Here is a 17,295-nt window from a genome sequence, read left to right on the forward strand (position 1 = left end):
AATAATACTTTTTTCCAATTTCATCTTATTTAATATATTATAAATTATCAAAATGAAACGCTACAGTTAATTGGAGGATAACATATCCTAAATGTGATTTTAAGATTTTATATGGAAATTGAAAATTGTAATTAATATATTTTGATTTTTATAAACAAATTGTGCAACATCCCAAAAAATTATATATATATATATATATATAATAATTTACTATAAATTGATTTTTTTTAAAGACTCATATTGAACATATATCAATGAAGAAGGAAGATTACCATGTAAAAATTCTTTTTGGTACGTCTACCTCAACTCCATGACATTAATTAAGGTACAAAAGAAAAATATTTGAAAAGATTTTATGTAAAGTATGAAATATTTTCTCCCAAACCCCCCAATTAACATTACAAGAAAACTGCAGTGCAACCAGGACTCGAATCCAAGTAAAGGAAGAATTAACTATTAAACCAGACAAATTTTTGGTCATATTATCATTTTTATTATACTTATTATTATTAAAATAATTTATACATATTAATATAATTAATAATAATAATAATAATAAAAAAATAAATTATATTCATATTATTAATATTATATTCATATTAGTAATGTTATATTCATATTATTAATATTATATTCATATTAATAATATTATATTCATACTATTAATATTATATTCATATTATTAATATTGTTAATATTATTAATAATATTAATATTATTAATAATAATAAGTATAATAAAAATCATAAATAATACTAAAGAATTTACTTGATGTAGTGGTTAAATTTTCTTTGGTTACTGAAGGAACCTGGTTTTGAATCCCACTTGGATTTTCATTCGCGTTTCACTTGTAGTGAGTGGTGCCTCCAACAAGAAATGTAGGGGAGATTGCATGGACATGCCTATTTAAGGAGGGTTAGAAAAACACAGAAAAAAAACACCAATCTCTCTGATCTTGATCTTTATTGTTATTGCTAACTTTTCTTGATTGCAGATAGATTCTTGAGGATCGAGAAAATACTAATCTTTATAGAACCTGTGAAGAATTCAATGGTGGATGAACCTGAGGATCAAGTGCATTTTATTTGTTGTTTTAATCTCTTTTATATGTTTTGTTAAACAATCCCAACCCCTTTTTTTTTATCTTTATTGTTATTGCTAACTTTTCTTTATTGCAGATAGATTCTTGATGATTGAGAAAAGACTAATCTTTATAGAACCTGTGAAGAATTCAATGGTGGAAGAAACTAGGGATCAAACACTTTTTATTTATTTGTTGTTTTAATCTCTTTTATATGTTTTGTTAAACAATCTCAACCCCTTTTTGATCTTTATTGTTATTGCTAACTTTTCTTGATTGCAAATAGATTCTGAATACCAATATACCAATATCATTGGGAGACAAATTGGGGTCATAATTATACTATCATCTCAAGAATCATTTTAATCTAACAAAAAAAAAAAAAAAAACTGACAACTTTCAATGTCCCACTAGATATTGCACTGCAAGAAAATCATTAGATATTGACTAATTTTAGAGAGAAAAATTATTACTCACTATATTAACTAAATTAAGTATTATTTTAGAAACTGAAAAATTATTGGTATCTAGAGTAATTTGTATTATTAATAGACAATTTCTAAATTGGTATCTAATTAGTTACCAAAATTTTAGCTACCAACTAATTAGATACTAATTTGGAAACCATTTATTAATAGTACAAATTATTTTAGATACTAATAATTTTTTAATCATTAAAATAATATCTAATTTAGTTAATATAATGACTAATTATTATTTTTTTATAAAATTAATATGATTTTTTTTAGTATAATAATTCTTTTGGATTACTAACTTTTGAGACATTGGTTAAATGAAAAACTTAGATATAACATTAATTATATATATATATATATATATTAATTTTCGTGTGCAAAATTCGGTTATTGTAGAAAACATAAGAAAGGGAGAGTATGAAATTATATTTTTTTTATCTTAGAAGAAAAGGAAACAAAATATAAAAAAAAACTATTTGAACAAATCTACCTTAAATAATTATGATTGTCTGATGGAGTTTAGCCATTTCTTTCAATTTATCATGTCATCATTTTTACAATTCAAGATGTGCAGTGCACCTGCCTGAATTGAATATGTTAATGCACCTAAATATGTTAATGCTGAGTGGGAGACGATTTGGATTGTTGTAATAAGTGAGATTTGGAAACACATGAATAAGGTAATTTTTAAAGGTGGTGTGATTGATGTTTCAAAAATGTTTGCTCTAATTCTATTAAAGGTTTGGTCTTGGATAACTTCCAAGGTACCTCAACTAGCTTTTTTTATTCTGATTGGTGTCTTGATCTCATGTTGGTCTAATTTGATTTAGTGTTTTTTTGAGTTGTTGGTTATTTTCTTGTTGGGTGTTTGCTGGTGTTTTGTTAGTTTGTTGGTAGGATTTTATTGTTCTTAGGAAGAAGTTTTGGAAGATTTATTCCTTTTGTATAAAGGTTGGACCACTACGAAGTGGTCCAAATTTTTTTTTCTTATTAATAAAAAAAATAATTAATGTGAGATTTGCTAGTTAAACAATAATTTAGTTTAGTTGATAACTATTGATTTCATTTATACATTATTATTATTATTATTTTAAAAATGAACTTGATATTGTTAAACTCTATTAGGATTTTAATATTTTTCTTATTTTCCTTTCTTATCATATCATTTACTTCTTTTCTGGATTTCTTTATCTTTCATTACCCATTTTTTCTTGAGCAATTAAGTGTATATATATATATATATCTTAAACTAACGTCTCATGTCATGTGCTAATTCCCTTCTAATTCATCATGGCTTTTTTCTCCTCTTTCTTTGTAACTAATGAGAAGTTGAAGAGCAATCAGAGTATAAGATGTGAGAAACACAAATTTACTTTAAAGCAAATAACATATTCTATTTCTGCATTACACGTTTGGAGCAAAAGGTATAATGAACATGTATTATTGGTCCAAGCATATGAACGGTGGACACAATCTAGTTATCTAGATGCAAAGAGGTTGTTCCACTTTTCAATCTCCTCCTCCTTATCAAGTTTTCTGATTCCACCAAACCAGCGAAGGAATGAAACTTGTTCCTCATGCCTGTTTCTATTCAACACTGATCTTTTATTTCTACTAGAAGGTGAATATTGCTTGAACTCCACTACTAATTTGTCTGCAACAGAGTTAAACATTGCAACAATGAATTTCATATTTGACCCCTCCAAAAGAATAAACAACTTTTAAAGTATGTATTAAAGAAATAAAGAAATATGTAAAGAAATAAAAAGAGAGAAAATTAGTCAAGAGAAATGCTACGTCATTTGGGTGATAATAACATATACTAGATCCATAAATGGTGCAGAGGTATCATGAGTATTTGGTGCAAAAGTAGACTTGGATGTGAGAGTTAATACACGATTTATAATCCTGGAAAGGAAATGGGGAGAACACAATCAAGAGGATACAATTGTAAAGGTATACTCATCGTGTGCATTTAGCTAAAAGAGAAATATTATGCGGGATGAAATAAACAATTTTAGGAGTGCGGACATTAATATTAGGTGACAGGCACTAAAAAACGAAAGGGTTTGAGTCAACAACAATAGAAGGGAGATGCATAGATTTAATGTTTTTATTGAAAATCTAGAAATGATGGATATATTAATGGTTGGGAGGGAATATACATGGTATAGACCAAACGACAACTAGAAGTAGATTAGATATAGATTAGATAGAGTTCTAGTATTATCGGAGTAGTTAGATGTGTGGTAAAGAAGCAAACAACTTGTACTAGACAAAATAATTTTTAATCATTATGCAATTGTTTTAAAATTGAATTCAAATGATTGCGACCTACACTTTTTAGAAATCTCGATATATTACAAATAATGTTTGTTAAGGTAAAATGGAATAGTCACGAGATAAGGGGTAAAAGGATGTTTATTTTTAAAGAGAAATTGAAAAGGCTGAACAAAATCTAAGAGATTGAAATAAGAAGGTGTCTGGAGATATATATCAAGGTAAACACAAAATCATGAAAGAGATTAGTGAAATGGACAAGAAAATTTCGATTGGAAGAGACGGAAAGGTTAAAGAGAAAAACAACTCTTTGCATCTTTGTTCAAAATAAGCTTTAAACAAGAAGCTCTATAGAGAAAAAAAAAATTAAGAGTTATATGACTAAAATTAGGGATGTGAGGTGACCAAGAGGAAGTAACACATCCTTCATAATCTTGGTACCCAAAACTAAGAACACACAAAACCTAGATGAATTCAGACCCATATCTTTGGTAGAATGTTTGTATAAGATTATATCTAAAGCTCTATCTAATAGACTTACGAAAACCCAACATAAGATCATTGATTTGAAACAATATTTGCAAACGACATCAACTTTCAACGAAAAGTAGTTAAGTAAAGTCAACGAAGGGGCCAGTTTTTAAAACACAACATTATATCTTGCCTTGGATGGAAAGAAGTGTTGTAGGCGAGTTCAAGGATGATATGGACTTTGCTTTGGTGGGAGAAGAATTTATGAAAGGGGGTATGAACATGATTAGAATGAGGTTCTTGGGGGATGACTTAGTTCTACTAACTCTAAGAGAATGGGAGAGTATGAAGGTTCTTCTTAAGTATAATAAAGAATGGTTCAACTGTGTTTTTGTCAGCATTGAGCCTTGGTCGCTAACTAGTGTAGCAGATCACAAAATCATTTGGGTGAGATGCTATGGTTTACCATTGTCATTCTGGAACAAGGACTGCTTTGCAAAAGTGGTAGGAGAGGAGGCTACGTTGGTGTCTGTTGACAAATCCACGTTAATGTGGGAGAACCTGGAATATGCAAGATTGCAAGTGCGCCTTCCACAAAGTTACAGAGTTAAGTTGGCGAAGAGCATGCAGATCAATGACCAAACGTGTAACATTGTCATTGAAGAGGAGCTTCCAGTTTTTTTTTGCAGGCATGTGCAAGGATAATCTTCACTTCCTTGATTCGTCTGATAGTGTTTCCTCTTCGGAAACCTATGTAGAAGAAACAACTCTTTCGGTCAAAAGTTGTGAGGAGGAGGTCAAGCTTTGGGGTGGGGAGGTTTTCCGGTCAAAAGGGAAGGAGGAGGGAGGAGAGGCAGTGGGAGGTGGTGAACAGGGCTCACATACGAAAAAAATGTTTTTTGGGAATTCACCTTCAAAAAGCAAAGTTTGTCAGAGGAAAGATATTAATTCTTTCACAAATGAAGAAAGAAAAGGACAAAAGGTATATGAAGGTTTTGACTTTGATAACCATTCTTCCCAAGCATGCGCCTTTACCTGTAATAGCACCCTCGCACACGCCTTTATCTGTAATACCTGGATATTGAATGCAATAATACTCTTCGAGTACCTTTTTCTGTTTCGGCCCATGAAAGGAAGTTGGAGGCCCATTTAGGTGAGGGTCAAGACTCTACTCTAGCCCATAACGAAGAGGGAGATGGTGGGTATGGACCAGGGCCAACGCAAGCAGGTCTCGCATGTGAGGAAGGAAGTATAAATGCCTCTTACATAACTCTGGTTGGAGGATTGGAGGTAAGTGACTGCAAGGAGGACCGAAACACAATCTATGTGGCGAGCTGGTCAAATAACACAGTGCTAGAGAATGGTTCATCGTCAAAGATGAGGGAGGAAGATGGGATGCAGGAAAATTCTGTTATTCGCGAAATTAGTGTAGGTGATGGCGCTCTAGGGGGAGTAAAATCAGGTATGATGATGCCGTAAGAGCTAGGAGAGGAGGGAGCGAATGTGGAAACTAGGTCCAAATCTCCACCACGCCAACGCAAGGTGAAACTCTCACCCAAGGAGGTAAGTGAGACTAAGTGCGAGATTTCCGCAGATTGGGACTTCGCCTTACCACAGAGACGGTAGGTGTTCAGCCTCTAACTCGGACGGGGATATTAATAATTGTAAGTTGCAGTACTGTGATCCTGGTAATATGGTGGAACCATCAAAATTATGGGAGATTGGAAAGCAAGCAGGGATAACCTACCGTGGGGATGAAGAGGAGGTGGTAAAAGAATAACTATGTTTGGAAGAGAGAGATTTGGAGATTATGAAATGCTCTGAGGAGGGTAACAAGAATGGTTTATTATGTTGATAGTAAACCTGAATATAAGAGGATTGGGGGGAAGTACCAAAGCTAGGTATTTGAGACAAATCATAGCTTGTGAGGGAGTGAAATTTATGTGTCTTCAAGAAACAAAATTTGTTGTGCTTTCGGAAGCCGGATGTTTTTCTTTGTGGGGGGACAACAAAGTTGGTTGGCTACACTATGAAGGTGAAAATGGAAGTGGAAGTTTGCTGTCAATGTGGCATAAAGAAACTTTTAGTTACGATAGTCATGTGATGAGGAAGGGGTTCATTGCTGTTTTCGGACAACATTTTAAATCTAATTGCAGATGTGTTGTGGTAAATGTCTATGTTGTATGTTCTTTGAGAGAAAAGAAGACCATGTGGGGGGATTTGTTTAATCTTAAATGACATCCCAAGTATCGGTTTGGTGCTTTTGCCGTGATTTTAATGCCATAAGAAGTCGTAGTGAAAGGAAAGGTGTAAGGGTTAGGGATAACTAGTCAAATGAGATAAGAGACTTTAATAGCTTCATTGATGCCAATTTTATTCTTGACTTACCTTTGGTAGGTAAGAAATTTACGTGGTTTAACTCAAATGGTTCGGCTAAGAGTAGGTTAGACAGAGTGCTTGTCACTAAAGAATGGCTGCAAAACTGGCCCATGTGCAAAGGGAAGTTTCTGACCACTGTGCTTCAATGGTGAAATCCTTGGATAAGGACTGGGGTCCCAAACCCTTTAAAACCATTGATGCTTGGTTGATGGAGAAGGGTTTTATTGAGATGGTGAAGGATAAATGGTCTTCCTATCTAGTCCAGGGGAGTGTCTTCACGACGGTCAAAGAAAAGTTGAAACGCTTGAAGGGTGATCTAAAGTTATGGAATAGGTATGTGTTTGGTAACATTGTTAGCACAAAGAAGAGGATTCTACACGAATTAGAGGTTTCAGACTGCCAAGACTGCAATGATGTTTTTTTGGAAAGTGAGAGGTTGAAAAGGATTGATTTGGTAAGTCGTTTGAGGGAAACCGATAAAAAGTTAGAATCCCTTATCTGCCAAAAAGCTAGAACAAACTGGTTCAAGAATGAGGACTCCTGTACTAAGTTCTTTCATTCATCTTTGAGGTTGAGAAGACTCAGAAATGAAGTAAAGGGCGTTGGGGTTGGGGGACAATGGTGTGAGGAACCTAGTACAGTATGCCTAGAAGCGAAGATGCTTTTTGAAAACAGATTTAAAGAAATAAAATATTTTGGAGTAAGACTTGATATGGTTGAGTTTAAGTCTTTATCCTTGGAAGACAATTTGAGCCTGATAGTTGGTTTCACCGAGAAAGAAATAAGGGATGCGGTGTGGCAATGTGAAGGCTCAAAGGGTCCTGGATCTAATGGCTTCAATTTCAACTTTATCAAGAAAAGTTGGGAGATTATAAAAGAAGAGTTTTTGGCAGTGATGACCCTTTTTCATGAATAAGGTGTTATCCCGAAGGGTTGTAATGCATCTTTAATTTCATTAGTACCTAAAGTAAAGGACCCTGTTAAACTTGAGCAATTTAGACCCATTTCTCTAGTAGGTACTATATACAAAATCATTTCAAAGGTGTTGGCTGGCAGAATAAAGAATGTTCTATCCTCTATTATTGATGAATTCCAATCGACATTCTTAAAGGAAAAAGGGATTCTTGATAGCGTGCTTATGGCTAATGAAGTGGTAGAGGATCTAAGGAAGGGTGGAAGGAGTGGTTTGTGTTTGAAGGTGGATTTTGAAAAAACTTACGACTCGGTCAGATGTGATTTCTTATATGATATGTTATATAGAATGAGATTCCACAGCAAGTGGAACACTTGGATTCGTGGATGTATGGAAAATGCCACAATCTCAGTACTAGTTAATGGGAGTACTACGGAGAAATTTAAACTAACTAGAGGGTTGAGGCAGGGTGACTCTTTAGCTCCTTTCCTCTTCCTAGTGGTAGCTGAAGGACTGGCTGGGATAGTAAGGCAAGCTGTGAAGGCCAATCTTCTCTCTGGTCTTAAGATCGGTAGAAAGGAGGTCAAAATGAGCATGCTTCAATTTGCGGATGACACATTTGTTTTATGTGAGGACTCTTTTACAAACCCTGATGTCTATTCTTAGGGTTTTGAGCTAGCCTCAGGATTGAAGATAAACTTTCATAAGTCAAAGCTAGTAGGCATCAATGTCCAGAGAAACAGTCTTGATTGTTACTCAAAGACCTTGAACCGCTCAGATGGGAATACCATTTAATTATTTGGGCCTAGAAGTGGGAGGAAATCCACAGAAGAAAAGGTTTTGGGAGTCGGTTCTAAACAAGTTAAAAGCTAGATTCAATGTGTGGAAAGGGAGATTCTTGTCCATGGTAGGGAGAATTTGTTTAATAAAATCTGTCATCACTATTGCAGTACCGCTTTTTTACTTGTCCCTGTTCAGAGCGCCGATTTCGGTCTGTAAAAGCATTACCAATATTCAAAGGAGGTTTTTGTGGGGTTGGGGGAAGGAGAAGAAACCGATTTCATGGGTAAGATGGAAAGACTTCTGTAAATCAAGAGAGGAGAGAGGTCTAGGTTTTAGAGACATATGAAAGTTTAATTATGCTCTATTGGCTAAATGGAGATGACGATGCATATCAGATGAGAAAGGGAGGTGGAAGGAGTTGCTGGCTTCAAAGTATGGTTTGGAACTTGATAATCCGCAAATACCATTGAAATTCCAATCCTGGTGGTGGAGAGACTTATTTAAAGTTTGTAGGGAGGGAGGAGGAGATGGATGGTTTCAAAAAGAAATAGGTTGGAAATTAGGACGCGGAGACAAAGAAAAGTTATGGGAGGATGTGTGGATTGGAAATACTAACCTCAAAACATTATATCCAAGATTATACTCCTTGTCGTTAAATCAGGGACAAAAGGTGGAAGAGGTAGGTGAGTGAGAAGAATCGGTATGGCGGTGGAGGTGTGTCAGATTTGAGTGGAATCCTTGATGGAAACAAAGCTTATTATGCACATTTCAGGGGCTAATGTCAATAGGGAATAAAAAAGGATGTTCAGGTGTGGGGGAACGATGAAATGGGAGGCTATTGACATGGAAGGCTAAGGCGTTCCCCAATATCATGACCACAACATGGAGGGTTTTGTTGGATAGATTACCAATTAGAGAGTGCTTGAGTAGGAGAAGGGTGATGTTAGACTCCACTTTGTGTGCTTTATGTCAGGCCAAGGATGAATCATGTTAACATCTTTTCTTGGAATGTAAATTTGCTATGTGTGTTTGGTCCTTGTGATTTAAGTGGATTGGAATCTTGTTTGTCCAACATAATGATTTAGAGACCCAATTTGAGAGCTTCCATTTGATTCAGGTTAGTCTTAAACAAAATCTAGTGTGAAAAAGTGTATGGGCAACTATAGTCAGGTGTATCTGGGAGCATAGAAATTCGATTGTGTTCAAACAAGGGGTAGTAGAGGCAAACGAGGTGTTTCAAAGAGCACAACTCAAGTCCTGGTTATGGATGAAGCACAAGGTGCACTCTTTTAGTTACTCTTTTGTGGATTGGGTCATGAACCCAATGTCTTGTATCAGAAGCTACAAGTAAGTAGGATTTAGATGGAGCCAAGCTACTATAGAGGAGGAAGGAGGAAGTTGCAGGTGATTCTGGTGTGAGTTGGAGTTATCAAGTACCAGAGGTTTAGCATGCTAACCAATCATAACATACTTTCGGTGACTTCTCTGGCTGATCTGAATGCACATATGGTGGCTCCACAATACACTCAGTACCTCTTCGTTCTTAACAAAGTGGTGAAGAAATATTTGTAAGCCTTTATGCCACCAAAACTAAATGAACAATGTATGAGATTGGTACTTTGAAGCCACTTGATACCGGTTTAGCAAACCATACCCAGTTGGAGTTAGTGTGGTTCCAATGAGCAATTGTTACACAGTTGCTGTATTGTTGGAACTAATAAGCCAAACCATACTGGAGTTGGCAAATTATAAGCAAACCCTTTAATGTAAGTGGTGAGGGCTTCGCTGCTTAATGACAGTCTGGGTAGGTCTTAGAAACAGTGGAGGAATTTGTGTACTTATTTGCAGCTTCACTAACCTTAAAATGGAGCAAGAACCAAAACAACATCAGTTTACTGAAGTTGATGCAGGGGAGGTACTGCTTTTTGTTAATGTAGGTTTGCCAATGTCTGGTATTTTGAATAGTCATGCTTTGTTGGTGTGCAGGGATTTGCTATCAATTTTTGGGAAGAATTGAAGCTTGCTCATGTGGTTTAGACATGTCTCAATTCTTAGTCAACCCCTTTAGGAACTAGTATCCATGAAGCATAATAGTAGGCTCTAGGGTTATCTTTTTATTGGTTTTTTCTACAGAAATCTTGTTTTACTGCAGTATGCTTTTGTGTAAGCATATTGGGTGATGAAGGGGTCAGTTTTGGCTGGTATGAAGGAATAGGGAAGTAGATTGGAAGGAACAGGTTCGTTGGAACTGTCTGTGGCTTACCTGTTCGTGAAGCTGGAAGTTAAAGACCTATCTAAACCAAGCACCAATGTTCAACTTTTCTGCTCTCTTTGATTGAGGAAGCTGGTGCAAAAGTTGGTCAGGATCCTCCACAAGGTTCAACATAACGTTAGTGAAGAAGTATCTTGCAGGGAGCACATGAATAGCCATGTCATGTTGTGAGAAGAATAAGGAATAAAAGGGGAAAGAAAGTCAAAGTAGTGAAGTGTCTCAGAAGTTGATTGGCAGGAGTAGCTGGTTTGCACTTTGGAAATATAACATAGTAGACTCTATTGCTGGTCCATATTTGTTTAAATGGGAAGAGTCAGCAACTGAAAAGTTGTTTTTTTGGTGCATAGTTTCAGAAGTCTGATATCCATTAACTTAGGTTGTTGTGGAAATGGTTAGCTTTTGGTTAGTGTATACCGACAACATAATGCTTGGTTTGTGGTTCTATAGGGAGCTGGTAGCCAGTAATAATAACTGCTTTTTGTCTTTGTTGGTTCTTATCGGAACCAATTTTTTGGGGTGGTAAGGGTGGTGGAGGCCCCTTAGTTAACTTATATTTCTACAACTTAGTGATGTTTCACCTAGTTTGCTTTGTATTGTTGGAGATTTAACTTGGTGAATTTCTGTATACAGGTTGGGACACCCCTTAAAGGTCCCCTTTTATTCTATTAATTCATTGCTGATAAAAAAAAATAGTGGAAGAAGACTCTTATATAGTGTGTTAATAACTAATGAGATGGTGGATGAAATTAAGAGGAAGAAGAAAAGATATATCATTGTTAATTAGATTATGAGAAGGCATATGGCTCTGTCAATTGAGAGTTTTTATATTATTTGCTAGGAAGATTAGGGTTGTTCTAAATGGATATATTGGATAAGGGGATACATGGAATCATCAACAATATCAATCTTAGTTAATGGTAGCCCAATTGGTGAATTAATACCACCAAAAAGATTGAGACAAGGGGATCCATTGGTGTCATTTCTTTTTCTTGATAGTTTTTTTTTTTATTAACAAAAAACGAATGAATACAGAGGAGGTATTTCAGGGATACCTCAACTCTTATACAAAAGACCTACCTGAGGCTCTTCTAACCTCCTTTCTTGTGAGATGGGCACTAAGAAAAGATATACTAGCAAGTGTAAGCGTAGGGAAAAAAGAGGTTGAGGGTCAATATGCTACAATTTGCAGATGACACCTTAATATTTTGTAAAGGCAATGCAAATATTATTTTGGATGTGAAGTGTATTCTAAGGTTTTTTGAGCTCACATAGAGACTTCAGGTGAGTTTCTACTAAAGTACAATATGGGGTATAAGAGTAGAAAATAACACTATAAAAAGATTCAGGACGATCCTAAACTGCAATATCATGAATATTCTATTTACATACTCGGGGATACAAATACCTGGGGATACAAGTAACAGATAACCACAAAAAATCCTTTTTTGACAGGGTATGATAGGAAAAATTAAGAAAAGGTTGGCCAAATGGAAAGAAAAATGCATTTCATTTGTCGATAGTTACCCTAATTAAATTTGTGCTAACTGGGATATCTTTGTTCTATTTATTATATTTTAAAATGCTAATTAGTGTGGAGAAATACGTTAATAAAATCTAGAAATACTTTCTCTAGGGTTTGGAACACGAGAGTAGGAAAATTGGTCAAGTGAGAAAATATTTGTAAATGAAAGGAAGAAGGAGGGTTGAATGTCAAGGATATAAAAATCTTTAATAGTGATTTATTAGGAAAGTGGAAGTGGAGATTAGGAAAGGAATAAAACGAATTATGGAAAGATGTCATAGAATCCAAGTATGGATCAAGAAGGTATTTGAATAGTAGTGAAGAGGATAGATATGAGTCCGGGTGGTGGAGAGACATTAAAAGAGTTTGAGGATGCACACAACAAGACAATTGATTTGAGAAAAATATAGATTGGAAGAGAGGTGTATGCGATAAGATCAAATTTTGGGATGACAGATAACTAGGAGACGTTATTCTTAAAGAGATATCCTAGACTTTATGGCAATGCCGTGAGTAAGGAGGCACATTAGGACAATTAGGAAGTTGAAATGGTAGTTCATGGGAATGAAGATTAATCTAGAGAGAAACCAAGTACTAGAGTTAGAATAAGAGATAGTTAGAAGACCTCGGAATAGGCAGTATGGGGAAGAATGGATTTGAAAGAGTGACGAACAACAAGTTTACGTTGTGAAGTTTGCCTACAATAGAATATAAGATGAGATGTTATTTAAAAGGTTCTAGAAAAGGAAAGCACTACCGTATACACATCTTCTTTAGAATTGTGGAATAAAAAACCCCAGAATTTGACTTTTGGCGCTCGTGTAAACGAGGTGCTCTACCTAACTGAGCTACAGCCCTTGTGCTTTTTATACATATTTTATCATAGTATGAAGAGTAATACAAAATATGTTACATAACAAAGGGGTTGATCTTCTTGCTTGAAGGGTAATACAAAATATGTTACACAACAAAGGAGTTGAGCTAGGTATCAAAACATGTGTTTTTAATTATATGAAAGAAGAAACAGTTAGCTATCTATTCTTAACATGTCGAGTCAAAGGAGTGTGTGTGATAAGTACAATAAGTGGGTGAGAATCAGTACAACACAACACTACTTACCAAAACATAGTTTTAATCATTTTTGCTTGCTTGAACTGCACTCAAAAGAAAATAAAGTATGAGAAAAAGAAACAAGACTAGTTGTTGAGGAGTACAATTTGCAGTGCATGAAGTCCCGTATGTATATATATGTATGGGCACTATGTTTTTTTTGTATGCATTCCACTGTAATAAACCCAATTACAGCTGCAACTAGACTTTGATAGGAAGCAGATTAACAAGATGAGGTGGTTACAAAAACTTGGGGAGGAAAACAGTGATAAGTGCATTGATGTCCACAAATGGGAATCTCTCTTATTGTGAATGTGTATACAGGGAGATGTTTCTATTCTCCTAAAGGTCTCTTCAACGTAGTCTCATTAGTTGTTTTTATATAAGATACAAGGGTTGAAGAGACATCTATTATATTAGTTACTGCAAAAAAAATAAGATGAATTCAATCAAAATATTTTACTTTATGTCTAAAAGATTTGTTTATATGAGCATTACAGTAAGGAGTGTATGATTAAAACTTTGTTGTGTAATGTATACTGTAAAATGATTGAAGCATTTCAAATACTTCTCTATTTACCAAAAAACATTATTTGAAATTAAAAGGAAATGTATTCTCAGTTGTACACACAAGATACTTGAGCATTTATGAAACTTTTGAGGTGAATCTTTCTTACCACTATATTGGCAACGACAATTATTCACATCTTGGTTGCATGTTTCCAAATGACCAATTACAGCATAGCACCAATCTATTTTACTCATTCAAAATAGGAAATAAATTAATTACAAAGAACAAGTAAAGGTTTGTTTATTTGTTAATCATAGTCAAATTCTTATGAAGTTATAGTGAATAAGAAATAATGGTAAGTTAAATAAGGAACATATACTCTATTTAAAGAAAGATATGTTGATAAGAGTGAATTAATTACTAACAATAAGGGGATTCTTTGCGTTTTTTCAGCTGAATCTCAATTTGATCTCCAGGTTTTAAATCATTCATACAGTTAGACATATGAACCTCCCTTGGAGATGTTTCAACTGGTGATGATCTCAACCTATCCCACTGAATATTTTCCTCGGTCAGTCGCCACCCACCAGTTTGACACCTGTAAAATATAAAGCATATATGCCATAAACAAATCAACATATTAAGCTATCATTGCATTTCCTTTATATTTTTACATATTGCACAATTAAGCTATGTTAAAGAAAAGAAATACTATCTATTATCTCAAATACCTTTTTCTATAATTAAACAAAATTTAATCGAAATTACCAAAATCATTAAAATTGGTGATTTCCAATAAACTTTACTGAATTATAGGAAAAGAATATTGGAAAATAATTGTGAGAAAGAGGGTAGCAAACATTTCACTAAAGAAAAATATTACTATTGACTTTTACTCCAAATTAAACAAACATGGGACATCAATGACTAATTATATATTATTCTCAAGGATTGAACTTTACCTTGCTTTGAAGGTGTCTCTTTTAGAGTCATAGCTGACTATGGCATCATAGCATAATAGATTTGCAGCCTACAACCAAAGTTATGTAGTGTTACACTTGAAAAAACACACACACACACACATATATATATATATATATATAAATTATGATCAGTTAGGGTTACCTTATACAGTTGAACAGGAAACCAGAAGCGACCACTCTCAAGACAGATATACAAAGCCATTTTGGAACAATTTTTAAACAAAGTAATCAAGTCAGTGAAATTTTCCAAATAAGAATGAAAGTTTAGGAAAGGCCAAACACCACTGAAAGAGCCACATGATCCGGTTTGATTCTGCTGAAGTGAGAAGATGCTTTGTGTGTTTGCAAATTTTGTTGTGTGCCACTGCCACTCATGGTAAGCAGCATCACCAAGCAGCCTACCCCATTTCTGCTTGATGAGTTTCTCCCACAAAGCATCATTTCTGGTTTTGTCCCTCAAATTGGTACACACTTGTGCCACTCTAAACAAATCCATTGGTGAAAGGCACTCAAGAATGCAATCCATGGTCCACTCAGGCAAATCTAAGAGAGAATAAACTTTGCAATCTTTTTGCTTCTCCAGTTTTGACACACAGTTCTTCTCAGATGACATTTTGGTTTGTTGAAAACTTCAAAGATACCTAGCTAGTTTGAAATGATTTAGCAGCCTCCACCATACAAGCCCAAAATTGGAAGAAAGGAATCAACAATTAAAAGTTGGCTCATCAACGAAGAATTCTAGCTTGCCATAGGCATCTCTTTCAAACTGGATCTCCCATCACAAACATAGCTCTGAATTGCCAAGTCCTTGTTAAGAGCTTTATTAAATAATATCAAATCAATTAAACAAGTAGTTTATACATGTTTTTAAAATGACAAATGAAAATATCTAAAGCTTTAAAAATATTAAAAATAGCATATAGTTTAAGACGTATACATGTGTGAACCAGTGAGTTTTACTGAAATTAAGAAGGATGAAATATAATTAAATTTGACAAACTGAAAGTTATTTTTTTTTCAACTGTAAATGACTTGGTCATGAATCCAGAGACACCTTGGATTCACCGTTAGATGTTTTCGATGATTTCTAAGTCATTGATCATTTTCGATTCATCCATTGTTCCGGCTAATGTCTCGTGATTGGTTCATCTTTTGGACTTTTGGTTAAAACAAAAAACAATTATCTTCCTAATTATATAGGTGAAGGGTCGTGCACATCTAATTATCTTTCCTGTCTTTTTGTAGGTTCGTGCACATAACAGATTAGAATTCATCTTATTAGCATGTTTTGGAGATGTCGGGGTGAGCTTTAAGCTGCTGTGTTGAGTAAGAGTGTTTGGGATCCTGCTTTTGAGTCTTGTTTCGTTGCTGTCATGTCCATGCCCTCTTTAGAAGCTTAGGCTCTTTTAGATGATTAAATAGGGGTTTTACATGCAGCTTTAATCTGACTTGTTTTATTTTACATGCTTATAATACTAGATTATTTTTTTGGTGGATTTGTATAAGGATTGTGAAATATTAAATGTCATTTTTAATTTACTTGAAAAAAAAAATACAGGTGAAGGGTCGAATTATGACTAGTAGTTTCTTACCTAAGATACCATTCATAATTTTTAACTTTAAAATAGATATTTAAATGTTTTTAATAAAGTATCTTTCCTAGTTTTTAAATAAAAAATTACCTTTTTATATTTTAATAAAATGATATTTATTTTACTTATATTTTTACTAAATAATATTCAATTTCTTTAAATTTTATTAAAATATTATTCAATTTATTTATTTGATTTAAAAATATTATACTGATTAAAACTTAAATAATAAATTATGAAAATTAAAATTAAAGTTTTAAAATATTATAAAATTTTTAATGGTTTAATTGTTATATATTAAAAATCATGCAAATTATACCGTTATTAAATTATAAGTTGTTATAGAAATATTAAAATTTGTATTTTTGAAAAAAAACACTATTTTGATATACAAATAAATAACTATAAAACATATATTGAATTTATTATTACTTGTACATATTAATACAAATAAAATTAAGAGTAAGGTGTTATTTTGTTAATAACATGATGTTATTTTTTTTTTCTATAACGAGTTTCTTTAACCCACTGTATGAAAGTTTGATTTCCTCTATGATACTAATACTATGACTATACTGTTGACCAAATAAATTTCCGCACATAATGGAGAATGAAGCGTTATGTTATATGAATTTCCACAACGTATAAATATCATTTAAGAAGATCTTAAAAATTGAATGCAATTTTCTTATAATCAAATCATTCATTTTTTTAAAAAAAAGTTCTTTTACTTTGTATTTTAAAAGTTTAATTTTTAATTTTCACAATTTTGAATTATAATTAATATGTTATCTTTAAATAAATATGAAGGTCAATATCAGTTATTAAAGATAAATCACTAAATAGAAACAATTTTAGAGACAACAAATAATTAGTTGCGTGACTAAATTAGAAATCATTTTAAAGACTAAAAAAGTTATTG

At 33.5% G+C, this 17,295-nt stretch overlaps 1 protein-coding gene across 1 annotated transcript; it reads right to left on the bottom strand.

The window, feature by feature from the left end:
• Positions 1 to 2,937: 2,937 nt before the first annotated feature.
• Positions 2,938 to 15,552, bottom strand: LOC137816154 (F-box protein At2g41170-like). Its single transcript, XM_068619238.1, has 5 exons — positions 14,924 to 15,552; positions 14,761 to 14,828; positions 14,224 to 14,396; positions 13,965 to 14,039; positions 2,938 to 3,211 (listed from the first exon to the last, which is right to left on the bottom strand). Exons 1-5 carry the CDS (start codon positions 15,392 to 15,394, stop codon positions 3,036 to 3,038), a joined length of 963 nt encoding a protein of 320 aa, XP_068475339.1. The 5' UTR covers positions 15,395 to 15,552; the 3' UTR covers positions 2,938 to 3,035.
• Between the last annotated feature and the right edge of the window lie 1,743 nt (positions 15,553 to 17,295).

This window comes from Phaseolus vulgaris, chromosome 1 (genome assembly GCF_000499845.2).
Source record: "Phaseolus vulgaris cultivar G19833 chromosome 1, P. vulgaris v2.0, whole genome shotgun sequence".
NCBI classification, from domain to species: domain Eukaryota; kingdom Viridiplantae; phylum Streptophyta; class Magnoliopsida; order Fabales; family Fabaceae; genus Phaseolus; species Phaseolus vulgaris.

What these genes read in the sequence shown, in the direction of transcription:
- LOC137816154 (XM_068619238.1), bottom strand. Translation starts at nt 15,394, where the DNA reads ATGTCATCTGAGAAGAACTGTGTGTCAAAACTGGAGAAGCAAAAAGAT. An exon ending in AGAGACACCTTCAAAGCAAG is followed by an intron (nt 14,397 to 14,760) that starts GTAAAGTTCAAT and finishes TATATTTTACAG; the next exon opens with GTGTCAAACTGGTGGGTGGC. An exon ending in ACGCAAAGAATCCCCTTATT is followed by an intron (nt 14,040 to 14,223) that starts GTTAGTAATTAA and finishes TGAGTAAAATAG; the next exon opens with ATTGGTGCTATGCTGTAATT.